Genomic DNA, 19,226 nt, shown 5'->3' with positions numbered 1-19,226 from the left:
ATGGCACTACAATATAATATTAATAAATTAATAATAAGAAACAAAGATATTATTTATTAAATAATAAGAAATTAATTTTAAAATAATAAACAAAAATAATAGAATATTAATAAACTAATAAGAAAATAATAATAAGATATAATAATTAATAAAATAAAAAAATTATTAACAAAATTATATAAAAACAAATATTACTAAAGTAATAATAAATAGACTAATACAAAATTAAAAATTTTTAGTTGATTCCAATTCCAACTCCAAGTGAACCAAACAGAAACAATCAGAATCAGTTTCCAATTACGATTCTGATTTAGGTCCTGCCTGCAAACCAAATCAATAATTAAGGACATAAAAGGGAAAAAAAGAAAGAAAATCATCACCCAAGTCTTATCCCGACTATATGGGGTTGGATACATGAATCCTGTTTCATCATTCTATTCTATTTAATGCCATAAATATTGTTAAATTTATGAGCAATTAAATCATTTCTTACTACTTTGACCCATGTCCTTTTTGGTCTACCCCTAGCCCTTCTATAGTTCTAGACCCTCCAACTTGCAACAAGATAAAAATAAAAATAGCAATTTTGAATTTCTAGTGATCTTCCATTTAATAGAAACCTTAAAGGAAAATAGAATCAACTTAGTGTTGCTTTGAAATTCTTAGAAACTTGCAATTGGTATAAATTGCAAATGAATCTTCATTTCTCTCATTTTTTTCAGGACCCGAACTCTCAAACGTGTCACTGCAGTACCTAAACTTTCAAAAAGTGTCAAGTTGGTCCTTGCCGTTAACCGACCGTCAGTTATTTATTGAAAATGTCAAAACTACCCTTCAAAAGAAGACACTGTTCATTGTCTTCTACCTTGAGACTAAACCGGTTGAGGTGTTTGAGATTCTAGACTAATGAAGTCATTGTCTTGTACCTTTAGATCTGAAATACATTCTATTCTAGTTATTTCTTTGCTTTCAGTTATTGTTTTCCTCTATCATATTTCATATTTTTTCTCTTTTTCTTTGAAGATAACCGGTTCAGTCTCAAGGTAGAAGAAGACAATGAACAGTGTCTTCTTTTGAAGGGTAGTTTTGACATTTTCAATAGATAACTGACAGTCGGTTAACAGCAGGGACCAACTTGGACACTTTTTGAAAGTTTAGGTACTGCAGTGACACATTTGAAAGTTCGGGTACTAACTTGATACTACCCCCAAAGTTCAGGGTACTAAAGTGGAATTTTCCCTTTTTTTTTTATTTAGCCTCACTTCTAGCCCCTTCAACTTGCAACAAGATAAAAATAACAACATCAATTTTGTTGTTCCAGTGATCTTCTATTTAATGGAAACCTTAAGAGAAAATAGAACCAAGTTAGCATTGCCTTGAAATTCTTAGCAACTTCCAATTGGCATCAACTGCAAAAGATCTTCATTCCTCTCTCTCTCTCTCTCTCTCTCTCTTATTGTATCGGTGCTTTTTTTTATGTTCTATTTATTTTTTTCAAAACCGGTTCAGAGGGGTTGGTTTAAGTCCCGGCTACCCTCTGAACCATGGCCTGACCCGATACACCCCCTGTAGGGATGTATCGGGAAGGCCCCGATACATAACGATATTTTGGACCTTGTTTATGGTTTAGTAGGTGTTTGGTACTGTGGCTGTTTTAAATGAGGTGTTTTCTACTGGAAACAGCAATGCAACACCTCACTAGAAACGGCCACAAAACAGTTTGGCAATGTTGCTGCCATGTAGGATAGCATGCAATGGTTTCACCTATGTTAAAAGGGTCACATCGGCAATGTTGCTGCCACGTCACATCATCATTGCGAGAAACACTAGCCTCTTGCTCAAAACACCTTTTTGGTGTTGCGAACGGTTGTGAGTTATGCAGATTCCTAGGCAAATAGGTTTTTTGACTGTTGAAGCAGAATATCCTATGTGGCACTTGCGTGGACTCAAAACAGGCACGCAACGCCTTGGTACCAAACAACGCCTTAATTTCCCACTCTAGCAAGTATGGTTTCTACCATAACATGTGTATATGAAAATATGTTCATGCAAATGACAAACTACATAAAATATATTATTTGATTATATGGTGCATGATGTGAAAAGATAGGATCAAGAAACAATATGCCAGCAAAGAGCTCCCCCAAACATTGCCTCACTAGACAGTCCCTGACAAAGTGACCTGCACTACACACAAGGCACTTGGGTGGCCCCTTCCCAAGGACCTTCTCCTTGTCCCTCCAACCACCACCTTTGCCTCAATCAGTCCCTACTGATTACCCAAATGAATCAAACAACTTTTTTTTTTTTTTTGCCAAGTAAAAAGAAAGTTTATTAAAAAAGAAAAGCCAAATACAACCTAGAATGGTGTTGAGGGAACACCCCCATAAGAGCTAAAAAACAAGTATCCAAATCCCAAACAAAAGGCCCCCAGATGACTTACAGCCCAACCAACCCAAAAGAAAAAAAGAAAAAAAAAACAAAAACAGCAACCCAATACTAGAAGCAACCTCTAGAACAAACCAACAGAGCCCGGGAACCAACATAGAGCAGCCAGTAGCCACATACATCCATGACTTACCCTCTCACCTGCATTGAATACCCACATCTCCCTTCACTCTTCATCAATGAAATCTAACTCCTTTCCTTCACCTTCTATTTTGTTCAAATTGTTCAATTGCCTTCCTCATCACCGCTTCTCCCCCAAAAAAGAAAAGGCCAAGAAATTTCCCAACTGCCACCTCTATCTACTAGTTTATCAATACCGACTCTTCTCTTCTCAAAGATAATATCCTTGGGATCAGTGATGCATCCAAAGCCACATCCTTGCACAACGGCGAGCCTCTCTTTGAACATGGTTTAAAATGTCCACAAATTAACTAATGTTTCCATGACATAATTCCACTTCCAGGGGAACTGATACGAAATATTACTAGAATCAACATATTCGCCAATGAAAGTTACCAGTGTTATGTGGAGTTCAAGAGATAGAATTATAACATAAGTTGGCAGCAATATTTTAGATATGTGAAGTAGTAGTGTTCTTGCCCACCTAATGGACATGATTACCACTTTGAGCCAGCTCAAAATTATTTTCAAAGATGAACTTAAATCTTAATTTTTAGTGCATGAATAAATTATTTGATTGATTTATTAGAACCATTTGCACTCTACAAGTCTAAATTTTGCTTGAACTCTCCCATCATGTAGTTTTGATGATTTGGTGAACAATTAGAAGGGTCTACCTGTGCATCATTTATCATTACACAAAACAACATTCTATATTTTTGCACATTTGAACAATGATTTTACCATGTCTATAATTTGTACAATATTTCCATACGACATTTCTAACATGATTCCTATATTTGGATGGTCAATATTTCCACTAATATCAACATTTTGAACCTTGGCCTTGAATGCAGCAAAGGCATCTATGAGCCAGTCTCGTTGGCCCATGGGGTGCTCCCCACTGTCCATCTCTGCCCATGCCTTCTTTTTTCTTTTGAAGAGTAAAGAAGAAATTTACAATCTGACTGGGGATCAAGATGACACACCACACCATTAAACACTAAGAAACAAGTTTACATTACAAGCTTGAATCTCAAGAATTTCCAAAAAAATTTTCCACCAAATCTGCACTGTTTACTTGCTCAAATTCCAGAAGGACTAGAACCCAGCTTTCTTACTGAGGCCACCAAAACTTCAATGCCTTTTGATTTGTCTTCGAACAGCCTCCTGTTCCGTTCCTTCCATAATGTCCAGCACACAGAGAAGGGGATACAGCTCCAGACAATTCTTGCTTCCTCTGAACCTTGGCCAAGAGGAAAATATTTCTGAAGGTGAGGAAGGTTGAAAATCCAACATGCCAAACAGGAAAGAGTAGTACTGCCATGCCTTAGCCAATGTCAAGGCTGTTTGACATGCTGTGCCCTCAGCCCCTCACATCCATGCACAACACAGCAAATTGGCTCTAATACCAAATGCCATGGACCTAGCCTTAGCACCCCGCTCTGATAGCACTTATCCCAACAAACACCTTAGCTATACCATGTATCACCCTACTTGGCTCTCCAAGTAGAATCAGTCTGCCCTCATCTTGCCCAGTATCACTATCACCTTGCTGAGATGCTGAAGGAGACATTTGTTCACAATGGCTCCCACAGCCAAAGCACAAAAGACACCACACCCACACTAAGGTACAACACAATACACACAAGTTGGAGAATGGAAATTACATGCATTACTCACAATAGAAGGTACAACCAAGGTTCAATATATCGATACAGGGCGATATGCTGGTAGGGCGTATCGGCCTGTATCGGTACTGTTTTTTATGTTTTTTTTTTTATTTTTTTCAAAACTGGTTCAGAGGGGTCAGTTTAAGGATGGTCTACCCCCTGAACCACTCGCCAACCCGAAACACCCCCTCTAGCGTATTGGGAAGGCTCCAATACGATACATATCAGCTGATACGGGCCGATACGTGACAAAATTTTGATCCTTGGGTACAACAATACACAAGAAGGCACTAGAGCAAGCCCAGACCCTTCCTAGACTTCTCTGGCCCTAGAATGCCCCAAATGAATCCACAAAGTCCCGAAAGGTTCCGCCAACATCCAGCCCATTCTAGACAATTGTATAACAATCCAGAACACCTTGTAAGGCCCTAGCCCTTAGCCTTGGAAAGAGTCCTCATGAAAACAAGAGTACTGAAGAGACTCTGGTAACTAAGAAAATCCTAGTGATGTTTTTTATTTTTTCATGGGAAGCATGCATAAATTGTTTAAAGGGAGACCATATAACTAAGAAAATCCTTTTGTTTTTGTAAGAATGTAAAGGCAATATTTGTATTAGAGCTTTTTGTAAATTCCCAATACACAATCTCTTGCTGTACATTGGGAATATTCATAGTAATACAATAGTTTATCTTTTCTCCATAAAAAAAAGAAAAAAATTACGGTTGTGCAAGAACTTAGGGTGGCTAAAACATGCAACCTTCGAAACCTGATATAAGAAGGGGATTCCAAAGTGGTTGTGCAATGGTGATGAACCAAGAGCAGACTCCCTGTTATACAGAAATACAAAGAAGAATATAGAAGTGTTAATGAGGGAAACGGTGGCAGATGTGCAATGGATTTATAGATCAGTAAATGGACTGGCTGACATGTTGGCAAAACAAGGGGTGAACAGGAGTCATTGATACAAGGGTAAACAAATTTGGAGGGTTTCGTCCTCTACATTATGTTAATATATAATGGGGAACATGATTAAATGGTTAACTCAAGCATTTTTATTATAAAAAGTGCTTAAATACAAAGCATAAAAGGTGCAAACCTCTTCTATAGAGTGCAATAGAGGCACTTTCCTAGCACCTCTCCTAGAGGCACGCCTCCAGGCGTGTATGCCTTGAGCACTTTTTGAAACACTGTCCCCAAGTACATTTGAGATCTGTTAGCCCCCTTTTTAGCTAATCCATCTGCCAAACAGTTACTTTCTCTTTGAACTGAATGGAATGTTGCTCTCAATACTCCACCAAGATGCTTAATTTCCATTGATATATACCTGTACTTTCAAGGTCCCTCACTCCCTCTCCTAAGCCACCCAAAGAATAGTCCTTAAATCTCCTACTACCAACCATCTCTAGTGCCGATCCCTTCCAATCCTTAGGCCTTTTCTCCTTGAATGCCTATAAATAATTCTGCTCTTACAGAGTTAACAACTCCAACAGGTCCAGAATATAAAACTGCTGTTGTGACATTGTGGTGTTTAAAGACACCTTCAACACCCAACTGCCCTGGATTTCCAAAGCTACAAACATCAAAGTTAAGCATAATCTGGTCATGAGGAGGGGATCAAGAATAGAGAGCTGGCACCAAGGATGCGGAAGAGGAGGAAGCAATAATTTGCAATTTCTAATCAAGTCATCCACAAAGAAGCGGAAATAGGTAGTGTCGTATCCCAATGAATTACCCTGACCTTGACATTATTAATCAAAACCTCTTTTGGTGAAATCTCCCCCTTGAAGATTTTAGCATTTCTCTCCTCCCAAACTGACTAAATGATGCTGCCTTCATGCATCTCCACAATATAGTACTGCTCTTTCTTCAGTGTAATTGTTACGTGACACAGATATGATGTTTTTTTTTTTTGATCAGTAACAAGATGCTTTATTAAATAATAAAATTTGTGAAACTTTAAGTACAAGAAAGGGGAGGTAAACTATCTTAACTGCCCCACAACAAGGAACAAAGAAGAAAGCTAAAAATTAGCCCAAAACATAGATTCCTTAAGCACCCCTTGCTTGGCTAACCCATCAGCCATTGAGTTAGCGCTTCTCTTCACCCAACTGTACTTCACCTCAATATCCCTACTCAGCCATTTAAATTTTTTCTTTTCATTTCTGTACCTCCACAAACCATTGTTGTCTTCCTTCAGCCACCTAATCACCACCTCCAAGTCACCTTCAATGACCAAGCATCGTATGTTTAATTCTCTTGCTCTTTGGATTCCTTCCAGAACTGCTAGAATCTCAGCCCTAAGAGAGTCACCCTCTCCAATTGGACCTGAGAAAATAACATTAATAATCCCAGCCTCATTCCTGAACACTCCCCCAATCCCAGAAGGCCCAGGATTCCTTAAGCTACTACCATCAAAATTCAGTTTTATGAATCCAGAAGGAGGGGGGGGGGACCAAGAAGGTCTAGAGGTCCTCTTACATTAGGCAGAGGTAGCTATTTCTTTCCACTTTATCAATATGTCAACCATGGAAAAATCTGAGAATAGCTCCATAGATTTCAGCCAGTGAGCTACCGTTAAGTGTATCAATTCAATTAAGTTTTCCACGGATCTTTCCATGTCCGAAAAAATTTGTGAGTTTCTCTCTTCCCATATGGACCAACACACTGCCGCCCTAATGCTTCTCCACATGACCTTCCCTCTTTTCTTAGGCCACCTTGAGAACAAAGGAGAGAACAAGCTTTGCACACTCACAGGGGGATTCCAAGTACATCCAAAAAGGGAAAAAACCCACTCCCAAACAGTTTTAACCAGACAAGTAACCATAAGGCGGTAACCTGTTTCCCCATCAGCTTTGCAAAGAATACACCTATTGGGAAGTAAACAGAAATTGGGTCTTTTTCTTTGAAGCAAGTCATTTGTGTTTATTCTTTCCAGGAAAGTTTCCCAACAAAAACTACCAACCCGAGGAGGAATGGGTTTGCTCCAAATCTCTTTAACAGGGAAGGACAACCCAAAGGGGGCAGGAGGTTGGACCAAAGTCTCAAAAAATGATGCACAAGGAAAGGAACCAGAGGAGGAGGGGGTCCAAATTCTGAGTCATCCTTACTCGGGTCCAGGAAAATATTTGCAAGGATGGCTAGCAAAGATGAAATACAACCCATGTCTGTATCCCTGATTGTTCTTCTCAACCCTAGATTCCACCCAAAGCTAGAAGTAGATTCAGAAGGAACTAAGAAAGAAGAAATGGGTTCATCAGGGATGAATCCCCAACCCAAGGCTGCTCCCAAAATTTTATAAGATTACCAGAAATCAAATCATACCTTATCCAAGGGGAGAAAACCAGAAGCAAATCATGAATGGCTTTCCAAGGGGAAGCAACTGTAGCCCTTGCCAAGATTCCTAGATCCCAGTCATTGTCTTCCAGCCCATGTATGCTAGCCACTATCTTCGTCCATAATTTGTCCCTTTCCATTGGAAACCTCCACAACCGTTTCCCCAACAGTGCCATATTTCTTTTCCTAATATTCCCAATCCCAAGCCCTCCTAGCTTCTTACTTCTAGTTACCACCTCCCAACTCACCCTATGATCTTTCTTCTCCTCTCCTGGTTCCCACAGATATGATGTTTCATTCTCAAGGGTTACATGGTTGTGAATGTAATATATGTTATATATGTCTATTTGTGTTTGAGTATACACACAAGCACTTTAGGACCAATCTGGACCTTTGAAGCCTTTCAAATTTGGTTTTCCAGTGCTCCCACTCCCATCTCAGTTCATGCTTATGGATGTCAGATGTGGCTGCATTTTTGTATTATCAATCTCCAATTTAATGAATTTGAGGTTTTATTCAGTTCCTTGGCATTCTATAAATATAAATAAGAAAACATACAATAATGTCAAATGGATTACTTGTTGCAATGTATCTATCAAATTATATCAAGAATTCAAGATACCATAATGTTGATTACATTATTTTCTTTAAAAACTTATATTTGATAAACAATGCAACAAGGAGCTAGGTAATCAAACCTGCCCATCGTGGCCTTTCAGCTCTTCTAGAAGTTGAGTTGTTTGTTTATCCCAGACAATGATAGACTGATCATCAGAGCCAGATACCACCTTCCCTCGGTCAGAGCTAATTGCACGAACAGCCCTACAAGAAGAGAACCACTAAATATGAGAAAAAGCCATCAAAGTCTTAAAACGCTGATAGAAAGAGGGAGAATCTATTACTCAATCAAATTAAATCTCAGGATACAAAAACTTATGGTAAAGAAATATTGGTACTGATATTAAAAGAAACTGTGGATCTGATTGATCTGACCAAACCAGTCATTAGAAGTGGAAAGATACCAAATAAGTCCTAATGCATGACACCTCGATGTACAAGGAATATACTTGTACTTGAATATCTCCTTTTTTTATTAATACCATCATTTACATTACTTCTTAAAAGGAAGTATTGAATAAGCTCAATAAAGAAGCAGAATAGTGCAAAATAAAGTCACAAGTAGCAAACCCTGTATGTCCTTTCAAGGTTGCCCGTAGTTCAGAGCCACGAAGACTAGGATCCCAGATCTTAACCTGAAAAATCATTGAAAAAACAAGGACTTTCATACCAAGAAATTAAACGGTAAAATTAAAAAAGCAGCCATTGGCCAATGTTGGTCCCAGCTATCTGGGGTCTTGAGAGGAGTAGACTGGATACAGTCCTAACCTTTGGCATTTTTTATGCACAAAGTGGCCACTATAAGAGTCAAACCTGTGTTCTTATGCTTGCCAGCCAAAATTTAAACAGTAAAATGCAGTATAAATAATATAGCATATACAGAATTTAGTCCTAACACTCAACCCAACTAGTTTTGTCCCATAAAAGAAGCAGAGTCAAAGAAAAAAAAAAATGAAATTATAACAAATTAGTAAGATACCGTGCAGTCAGTGCTCCCGCTTATAAAAAAACCAGCATCTTCACGATCACCCACCAGATCCCACACTTCTCTTCTTGTTACACAGTGTAGAGCAGTAACAGCACCGTTATGACCCCTAAGTATCCGCATACTTGACTGAGTTTTCTTCTGTCCAGCAGCTGGTAAATCTGCCTTGCGGGGAGAAGCAGTATTTTTTGTGCTTTCATTTACAGCTAAGGTCAAAGACAATGAAGTAGAACAATATTAAAAAAGCCCAAGGAACTTTAAAATTACATCGCCCTTTGTGTTAATAAGAAATATACCCAAAGAGGTGTTATCAGAAGTCTACTTACGAGCACGACTGAAAGAGTTAGCTCTTGATGTTGTGTCCCTGCTAAACATGCTCTGCACCCAGCTTCGTCCAACACCAGAAGCTTCAGCAGGTTGCTGACTTTCATCTGCTGCATCTTGAAGGCGTGGAGATGGCAATCCATAGGGTGAGACAGACTGGATCTTCACAGATGAGATTCCCCAGTAACCAATCCGTAGTTGTTGGATATGGGACAACAATCCCCGGAGTTTTATCTGAAAAAAGGAAATAAGATTAATAGCAGCAGACCAATATAGTTTTTTTTGGAAAACAACCTGCACTAACAGAAAGAAAAAACAACAAAGCAAGAAACAATAATAAGCCCCCAGAAAAATGAAGGCCAACTCAACAATTCAAGTAATTCCTTCTCAAACAAGTTCAATGAACTGGAGTAAAACAAAACTAATTTTCAAAGAGAAGTTGTTTCTACTTCCCTAACTCATGAGGGAAGAGGATTGAGCAGAACTAAAGGCCCAAGCCCACCAATCAAGTTTGTTTATTGAGAAGGAAAAGTTTTTCCAGTTAATTATTGTAGTGAGAATGGGCCGAATAGACCTTAGTTCCTTTCTTTTTATGTTTATGCTTATGTTCTTTTAAGTGGTGGGCCTTAGTTATGGACCTGTTTTTGTTTCTTTAGTATTTTTTCAGTGCTGGCTGCCCTATTAAGGGAATTCATGGAATTCTACTCAGATTAGAATTAAAGAAATGAAAGATATCTTTGAGGGCTGGAGAGAGGGATCGAACTCTTCTCTTCTCTCTTCCCTTCTCTTCTTCTCTCATCTTATTCCACAACTTCTGCTGAAACTTCTCTTTCTTCCTTTCTTTTCTTTTCTGTATTTTCTGATTTATTACAGGTGTGTTCCGCAACTTGGTAACAGAGCAGGTTCTCACCTTTGACATCTTTCTCATTTCTTGGCCATACATAGTGTGTATGGAGAACTGATCGGCTGATTAATTAGCAGCTTATGTAGCCCAGTTGGGAGAGTTTTGGAGAGGTTTTGTGGAGATTTTTCATCCCTAGTTGAAGCCCAAGGCAGGTTTTTTGGAGATTTTTCTGGAAGCATCAGGAAAATCAGTGATCTTAGTACTTTTTGATTGGCTTTCAAAGTACAGCCACTTCATCACTCTCTCTCATCCTTATAAAGTAGCATAGGTAGCTAGAGCTTTTATTTAATAAATAGCCCAACTCTATGACATCTGTAAATAGGTAGACTAATCCTATTCAGTTCTAGGTTCGAAGTATGTAAGAAGAAGAAGAAGAAGAAGAAGAAGAAGAGACAGAGGAGAAGAAGGGTTCAACCAGAAGGGAAAAAGTCACTCTACCCAGCTGACCCACTTTGTATTTATAATGTATAAGCTGAATTACAAAAGACAGTATTGTCCCTCATTAAAGATAGGACACATAACTTAAACTTGAATAAAAAGACTATTCACTCTCAATTAGATAGACAAAAGACCAAAATACCCTTGTACTGTTGACTCTAACAACATCCAAAGTCTATCATTACGAACTGAGATCCCACTTTCATGAACAGGGTCAGGGCCAACTCATCTGAGTACTTCAAGGCCCAAAAGACTTGGCTCAAACGCTCAACAAGCTATCACCCCCAAACTGAGATGGTCAAACCAAGCTGATAAATCGTTGTTTGGAGACATAAAAGATTTTTATTAAAAGTAAAGAAAAATGAGATTCTTTTGCATCTTCTTCCTCCTCATCCTCCCTTCTCTTAAGGAGGCTTACGCCTCTTACGTTCTGAACTATGCCTCACGCCTCCATGTTTTAGGTTGTGAGACCTAGACCTAGCTTGTGGGCTTGGGCCTTTATTTGTTTATTTTACGTGGTTGTCTTTTATGTTTCTTTCTGAGGATTAATGGGCCTGGGCATCTATTGTACTAATGTTTTGTTTTTCTTTTCTTTCCCACCTACTAAACAGGGGCAGATTTGTCATTGTACTCCCTCTCTTAAACCCACCTATAAATAATAAGATTAGGGGCTGTTAGAGCTGCTAACGCCCCATTTCTCTTAAACCTTCTTCTTCTCCTCTATTCTTCTTAAATCTGAACACTAACATGGTATCAGTGCATTGATACTAGTTTTCTCCTGGTTCAAATTCAAATCGGCTGTTGTTTTTCTCTCTTTCTTCTTTTTTTTTTTCCTTTTCTGGGTTGTTTAAAACCCTAGTGCTGGTCATGGTTTTCTGAGCTCTTTTTAGGGTTTTTCCCCTTAGGAGAAGGCCCAGGGAGACCCATAACAGGTTCGGGTATGCTTTACTAGAGCAAGATAGAGCTGGAGTAGACTTTCGACTACTAGAGTGACCTGTATAAGACAGGTTGTTAAGTTTGTGGGCTGCATGAAGGTGCAGTTCAAGGGATTTCCCAGACCACACGAGTGGAAGATTGGGGTTTGCTAAACTGAAGCTGAAAGGTTGTCCATGTTCCTACACAAGTTACAGCAGAACTGAAGTTGAAACACTGTTAGAAAGACTATTTCTTTGATTCTGGTGTGACGGAACAGTATTGGTCTCTGTTACAGCTGAGTTTGGAAGGTCAAATGTCATCCTCAAACTCAAGTGAAGTAACCTCAATGGTCTGTTTGGTTGCCAAGAAACAGTGGGATGAGAAGGGATGGGATGAGAAAGGAAAACTTTATTTTCTTATTTTTGGTCCCTATGTTTGATTGCTGAGACTTATTATCCTACAGAATCCACTTCCAGTGTTTGGTTGATGAGAAAATTTTGCAGGATGTTTGATTTTGGCCCACTTGGATAAGTCCATGCTTTCTCCAACTCCACAACACAACCCTATTAGCATGTTTTGTAAGGTAGGAGAGATTTCTTAAACCAACTTGTCTGCATTGATCAATTACACACCAGTTGGCCATTGATCAGTTTGTATTAATCTTGAAATTAATGGATGGTTTACCCTTCTATAGGTTTCAATCTTGAAATTAACAATGGTGGATAGCCATGGTTATCAAATCAATTCATTGTTCAAGCTTGGTTTATACTTGGAAAATGATATTTGATTGAATGTACAAGAGTTTTCTTTCATGTCTTGGAGATAAAGTTCTAACATATGATGTCATAAGTAATGTGGCATGTTGAAAAGCTATAAACTTGTAATGTGTATATGTTTAAGGCTACATTAATTTAAACTTGCATATTTTAAAAGAAAGAAAGAAAAGGAACTCAGAGATAACAATGGAGAAACTGAGATGCTACCTAAATTTGAACATGTACTGCACCAATTGATTCTTACATGAATATGGACTTAATTTCATTGAAAAGCACTAACAAGGACCAGTTCTATCGGTCATCAACTCATGCTATTTAATCCACATAAACCATTGGGTTTAGTTCCTTTTAGGACAAGTTCAAATGTTCAAAGCATCAGAATCGAAACATATTGGAAAGGCAATCATCAGATTCGTGAGCTCTGTTTTTTTTTTTTGTTTTGAGGAATGAAAAAAAAAACAAAAAAACAGAAAACCATTGGCTTAATTTAACAAACTTCTTGTTTTTTAAAACCATCAAAACAATGGAATCGAAACTAAAGATTCATGAAGTATGTCCAAGTATTCAGTGACACAGAAATCGGAACTATAATCCATGGAACCAAATAAAGCAAAACAATAGAACCCATCAAATACTAACCAAATAAGTAATACGACACATTTAATAAACAATAATCAAGAGGAAAAAATCCATTACAAATCTGGAACGAACACATATGAAATACACCAGATCTGGAACAAATCCATGGAAAAAAATCAGATCTGGAACAAACACATGTCCTTGCCAGATCTTGAATGTCGGTGTTAAACCAAAGGGAAATAGCAGCAGATCTGGAACACTGGTGTCATGTTTTAGCTCTCCGGCGATGAAAAACTAGTCTGACCGACCATGGTTGGAGGGGTGATTCAATGGGTTGTGGAAGGAGAAGAAATCAACAAAACCTCATAAAAATGATACAAAAATAGAAGTAAAACAAGAGAGGATGTCGGATCTGTACTTAGTGTCGCACGAAACCGCCGGAAACATCATCGGAGAACTAACCATTGAAGGATGTACAGTCAGAAGACAAAGATGCGAGTTTGGTGCTCTGACAGGATCGACAAAATTTTCCCACTTGAAACATTCTATTTTCTCTTCTCAGCGGGGTCTCACTGTTTTGGTGCAACCCCACATTTTAACTTTTGAGAACTCGCATCCCTTTCACTTCCTAGTGTTTCTTGTGAAACAAACACTAGAAAGGTGGAATATTCCACCAATATACTTCCCATCCATTCCCTTTCTCGGAAACCAAATGTACCAAAAAGGAAAACAGACCTTGTGAGGATTTCTTGAACATGGAAAACCCTAGTTTCCTTAGTCTTCAAATCACTGGTGTGAAACTGGATGAATATAACTTTTAGGAGTGGTCTATTTCTGCAAAACTTGATATTACAAGTCATGGTTTGCTGGGATACATCAATGGACAGGTAAGGAACTGAAGATGGAAGATCCTACCCATGGGGGTTGGACTAACCTTGGTTATGTCATGGCTACTGTCTTCCATGACTCAAAAGATTGCTAGGACAGTTCAGCACTATCCTACAACTCATAAAATTTGGGAAAAGCTATCTAATACTTATGGACAATGAAAGAATAATGACACAAGATATTGCAGTCTTGAATCAAGGAAACTTGTTGGTTGCTACTTACTTTGCTACCCTCGAAGGACTTTGGGAAGAACTTGATCATCATCTCATCATTTATTGGAAAAATTCTGAAGATACGGTTTAAATCTCTTGCTGGATTAGGCTTTTCACATGATAGTATTCAGTCTTAGATTTCGGGGAGAGATGAACTCCTAGCTCACAACATGTGTTCTACCTAATAAAAAACGAGGAAATTAGGAGGAAAGAGATGAATGTTAAGGCTCCCACACAATAGATGGAGCACTCAACTCTTGTTTTAGCTACTCAAAAGAGTGGGAAAGGGGGAGACAAGAGAAATTTAAAGTGCTCTCACTGTGGTGGGGAGAAACACACCAAAAATAAAACTAGAACTACTAGTGTTTCTTTTGGTACGAGACAGGCCATTACTCCAAATAGCTTCCTCAAGTTCATGGCTGAAGAGGTAGATATCCTTAATCGAGCTATGGCTTGATTGAAACAGTCATCTATTGCTTCCTCCTCTTTTGACAAAACATGTATTGCTTGCTTTTGCACTTAGTGCTATTCAGTTTTCTTCCCCAAATTCATGGGTCATTGACTCAAGAGCTTTTAAACACATGACCAACAATTCTTCTTTATTTTCATCTTATCATCTAATTTCTGGACAAGACAAAATTAAGGTTGCCTATGGCTCCCTCTCTGTTATTCATGGGAAAGGAGATATCCAACTTGGGAAAGTTCTTTCTCTTAAGTCTAGCTTACATATTCCTAATTTTACTACCAACTTGCTTTCAGTTTCTAGAATAACAAAAACTTTGGATTGTATTGTGACCCGTCCTATTCATTGTGTTTTTTACGACCAGTTGATGAAGCAAACGATTGGGAGTGGTCATGAATCTACAGGTCTGTAGTATCTCAATGAAGATATTAGTTCAACTCTTAAGGCATTGTCAACTAATATCATTGAATGCAAGGAGTCTAGTACTTTAGTTTATCTCTGGCATGCCAGATTGGTTCATATGTCTTTTTCATTGTTAACAGTCTTGTTTTCAAAGATATTTGAAAAAGTGCCCTTCGAAAATCTTTCTTGTGATGTCTGTCAAATGTCTAAACATTGTAAAACAAATTGTCCAAGTTCCAGTTATGAATTCAATGCTCCTTTTGATTTAATTCATTCGGATGTTTGGTGTCCTTCATCCATTATTTCCATGGATGGATATCAGTATTTCATTAGTTTTATTGATCATTTTACAAGATGTACTTAGAATCACTATGGTTTTCTCTAAAATGATTAAAACACAATTTGGAAAGAAGGTTAAACGGTTCCATTCAGATAATGCAATTAAATATTTCAAGAAAGAATAGACATTTACTTGAGAACAATCGTGCTCTACTGTTTCAAAGCAAGGTCCCAAAGAAATTTTGGTCTCATGTTGTTCTAATGCCTTCTTATCTCATCAACCAAATGCCATCCAAGGTTTTGGGGAATGGGGATGAGAACTCCTTTCTTTGTCCTCTGTCCAGAGCAGCCTATGTTCTCTTTGCCTCATAAGGTTTCTGGTTGTGTATGTTTCAATCATATTAATGATCCTAAAAGGACAAAGCTCAATCCTAAAGTAACCCATGGGGTGTTCTTGGGTTATTCTCCTACATAAAAGGGATATAAATGTCTTGATCCAACTACTGGAAGGAAGTTGTCACCAAAGACATCACCCTTTGTGAGTCACTATGTTTGAGCCTCCTTGGAATCCTCTTCAGTGGGAGACTAGTGGAGTGGAAGAGACTTCCTCTTAGTGCTAATCCTTTTGCCTCGGCTCTTACTTCCTCTCTTCCAACCCCCCCCTCTAATTCTCTCTCTCCTCAGACTCTCTTCATGTTGAATCTATTTGTCCAATTGAGACTACGAATGATGAAAATCCTTGTGGTGCTACTCACATTGAGGCAATTGCTCCTAACCTTGATGATGAAAGGCAACTAAGTGTTTCTCAAAGGAAGAGGAAAGGCTTGCCAATTAATGACAACAACCAATACGAAACTTTATGTTCTAGCCAAGGTATTGCTCTTCCTAACCTCCTGTAATCCCAATTCAAATCTTCCTATTACCTTGTTAAAACATGTTCAGATCTCATTTATTTCCTGCCTATCACTCTTTTGTCTCTGCCTTGTCCTCTGTTTCTAACCCTTCCAAGTACTCAAAGGCTATTGTTGATCTCAAATGGAGAGAAGTATGGATGAGGAAATGAAAGCCTTGTTAAGGAAAATACTTGGGAGCTAGTAGATCTCTTGGTCGAGAAGAACACTATGGGGTGCAAGTGGGTGAATATAATCAAACGCAAGGTTGATGGTTTTATCAAGAGGTATAAAGCCAGATTAATTGCAAAAGTATTCACCCAAAAAAGAAGGTATTGATTATAAGGAGACCTTTGCCCCAATTGCCAAATTGAATACTATGCAAGTGTTTCTTTTGCAATAAACTTTTCTTGAGAACTATACCAATTGGATGTTAATAATGCTTTCTTAAATGGAGATCTATAAGAAGTCTACATGGATCCTCCTCCAAGGTATGACATGAGAGGAAATGTTTGCAAAGCTAAGGACCTTATATGGTCTCAAACAATCTCCAAGGGCTTGGTTCGAAAGATTATGCAAGGCAATGAAGGTTGTTGGGGACAAGCAAAGCAGTGTTGATCGCACTTTGTTTTGTAAAAGAAAGGAAGCAAAGCAGATGAGATTCAAAAGTTGAAAGGCTTCTTAGCCTTGGAGTTTGAATCAAGGATCTGGGACTTGTAAAATACTTCCTAGGGATAGAGGTAGATAGGTCTAGTAAGGGAATCTACATTTGCCAAAGTATGTATTGGACCTTCTGAAGGAGACAAGAAAGCTAGGGACCAAACCAGTAGATACTCCTATAGAGCAAAATCATGGGTTGCATGAAGATGATGGAGAATTGTATCCTCACAAAGAGCGATATCAGAAATTAGTTGGTAAACTGCTTTATTTATCTCTCACTAAACCTAACATTGCATATGTAGTTCATGTGGTCAGCCAATTTATGCATGCTACACAAGTTACACATATGAAGGAAATGGAAAGGACCTTTAGATTCTTGAAGACATGTGCTAGAAAGGGATTACTATTTATGGAATATGAGAAAATAGAGGTGGAAGCTTATACTGATGCCGATTGGGCAGGTTCTTTTGGTGATAAAAGGTCTACATTTGGATATTGTACCTTCATAGGTGGTAATGTTATTACTTGGAGGAGCAAGAAACAAACAATTATAGCAAGATCAAGTGTCGAGGATGAATATAGGGCTAAGGCTCTAGAGTTGCTGAATTGCTTTGGCTTCAGATTCTTCTAAAGGAGTTGGGGATAGATGTTACTGTGCCTCTAAAGCTGTATTGTGATAATCAATTTGTGACCAACATTGCTAACAACCCAATCCAACATGATAGGACAAAATATATGGAGATTAATAGGCACTTTGTGTGAGAAAGAATTTATCCTAACAACCTTTGTATTCCTTAATCCTTATATGCCATCTACAAGACAACTGGCTGATGTTTTTACCAAGGGGCTCACCAAGGTGGCATTCGGTAGCATTGAATCGACCTCCAAACATTGAAAATCTTGCTTTTTCGGAGGTCGGAGGTCGTTCGGCTGCACCTCCAAAGTCTGAACTGCTCATCTGAACACCGAAAATACTTCTAAATCGTTCAGCACCCAATCTACCTCCAAGCGCATTCGAAGGTAGTGGACGAAATGTCGATTCCATCTATGCCCCCTCTCTGTCTCTCTCTCAAAATACAAAACGCCGACAGTCTTTCCTCCTTCACTGCAGTGAACAAAGGAATCAGCAAACCAGATCACCGACTGTTCTCTATATCAAGGCTAGAGAAGGGAAACACTTTATATTCCTCTTCTTTGCTCCCCCTTTCTTCTTGACAAGAAGGGATGGAGCAATCGGTACAAAGATGGCGACGAGAGTGGACTGCGGTGGTGCAAAGAGGGTTGGTCCTGAAACCTGGTTGAGGAGGAGAGAAAGGTGCGGCTGTTGCAAAGGTAATTGGAAGACCAGCTTGGATTGCTCGGGTTGGCCTATGATTGTGGAGATTATGGCTTTGTCGATGCTGCTCTTACTACCACTACTCACGAAGATGCCCCTATTCACTGACTATTCTTCTTCTTGAGTGTGCCCCTTTTAAAAATTAATAAAAAATGATACCTCTACCCATCCCCTATTTTTTCATCTTCACGCCGATGACTAGATACTCGACCCCGTTCAAATTTTTGTATTTATATATTTTTCTTTTTTTCTCTTTCTACAGAATTCTAATCTTTTTTATAAATAAATTAAGATGATTTGTTTATTAATTTATTTTACTATTTTTAATTTTCTTTATAATTTTCATTTATTAGTTAATATTTTGTACTTAGTTTATAATGTTTAGTTATTTTATTAAAATAGTTTTAATACTTAATCATCCTTAATAGTATATTTAATATTTTTATTTATTGGTTAAGAATTATTTTGGTATTTTATGCTTTTTATTTTTCATTGTATTTGATAATATTAATTTTTATTAATATTATTATATTCATTTTTATTAGTATTATTATATTATTAATATTACTATATTTTATACTTACTCTGATATTATTTTTGATAATATTGTATGATTATTTTATTTTTTTATTATTTTTGTAATATTAAACTTTTTCATTACTCTTTTAAATATTATTTATTAGCCTTTTTTATTATTTGTTTAATATTTTATTGTAGTCATTTTCATTTATTTTTTTTTTACAAAATAACGAAGGGGTAAATTTGTAAAATGCACAATTTTCAGATGTTACAACATTCAGTTTCCAAACAACTCCACTATATTCAGATGTTTGCAAAATCAAAAAGCAAACTTTCCACTGAATACTTTCAGAGCCTTTTCGGAGGTTTTTTTGCTTTTCAAACTTCAGACTTTAGATTTACCGAATGCCACCTAAGGCAAGATTAATGGAGATGTTATGCAAGCTGGGCATGAAAGATATCTA

At 37.8% G+C, this 19,226-nt stretch overlaps 1 protein-coding gene across 2 annotated transcripts in view; it reads right to left on the bottom strand.

Annotated features, from left to right (window-relative positions):
- SCD1 (stomatal cytokinesis defective / SCD1 protein (SCD1)) overlaps nt 1-19,226 on the bottom strand; it is a 116,840-nt gene that overhangs the window by 14,283 nt on the left and 83,331 nt on the right. For both annotated transcript variants that reach the window (XM_010266886.2, XM_010266888.3), the window contains 4 exons: nt 9,504-9,735; nt 9,172-9,383; nt 8,763-8,827; nt 8,273-8,396 (listed from right to left, as the gene is read on the bottom strand). In XM_010266886.2, coding sequence (XP_010265188.1) covers nt 8,273-8,396; nt 8,763-8,827; nt 9,172-9,383; nt 9,504-9,735 — 633 coding nt within the window. The remainder of the gene's footprint in view (nt 1-8,272; nt 8,397-8,762; nt 8,828-9,171; nt 9,384-9,503; nt 9,736-19,226) is intronic.

This window comes from Nelumbo nucifera, chromosome 4 (genome assembly GCF_055504915.1).
Source record: "Nelumbo nucifera cultivar China Antique chromosome 4, China Antique-T2T, whole genome shotgun sequence".
Lineage (NCBI taxonomy): Eukaryota > Viridiplantae > Streptophyta > Magnoliopsida > Proteales > Nelumbonaceae > Nelumbo > Nelumbo nucifera.
The sequence above is the reverse complement of the archived record's forward strand: the minus strand, read 5'-3'. Positions and strand labels throughout refer to the sequence as shown.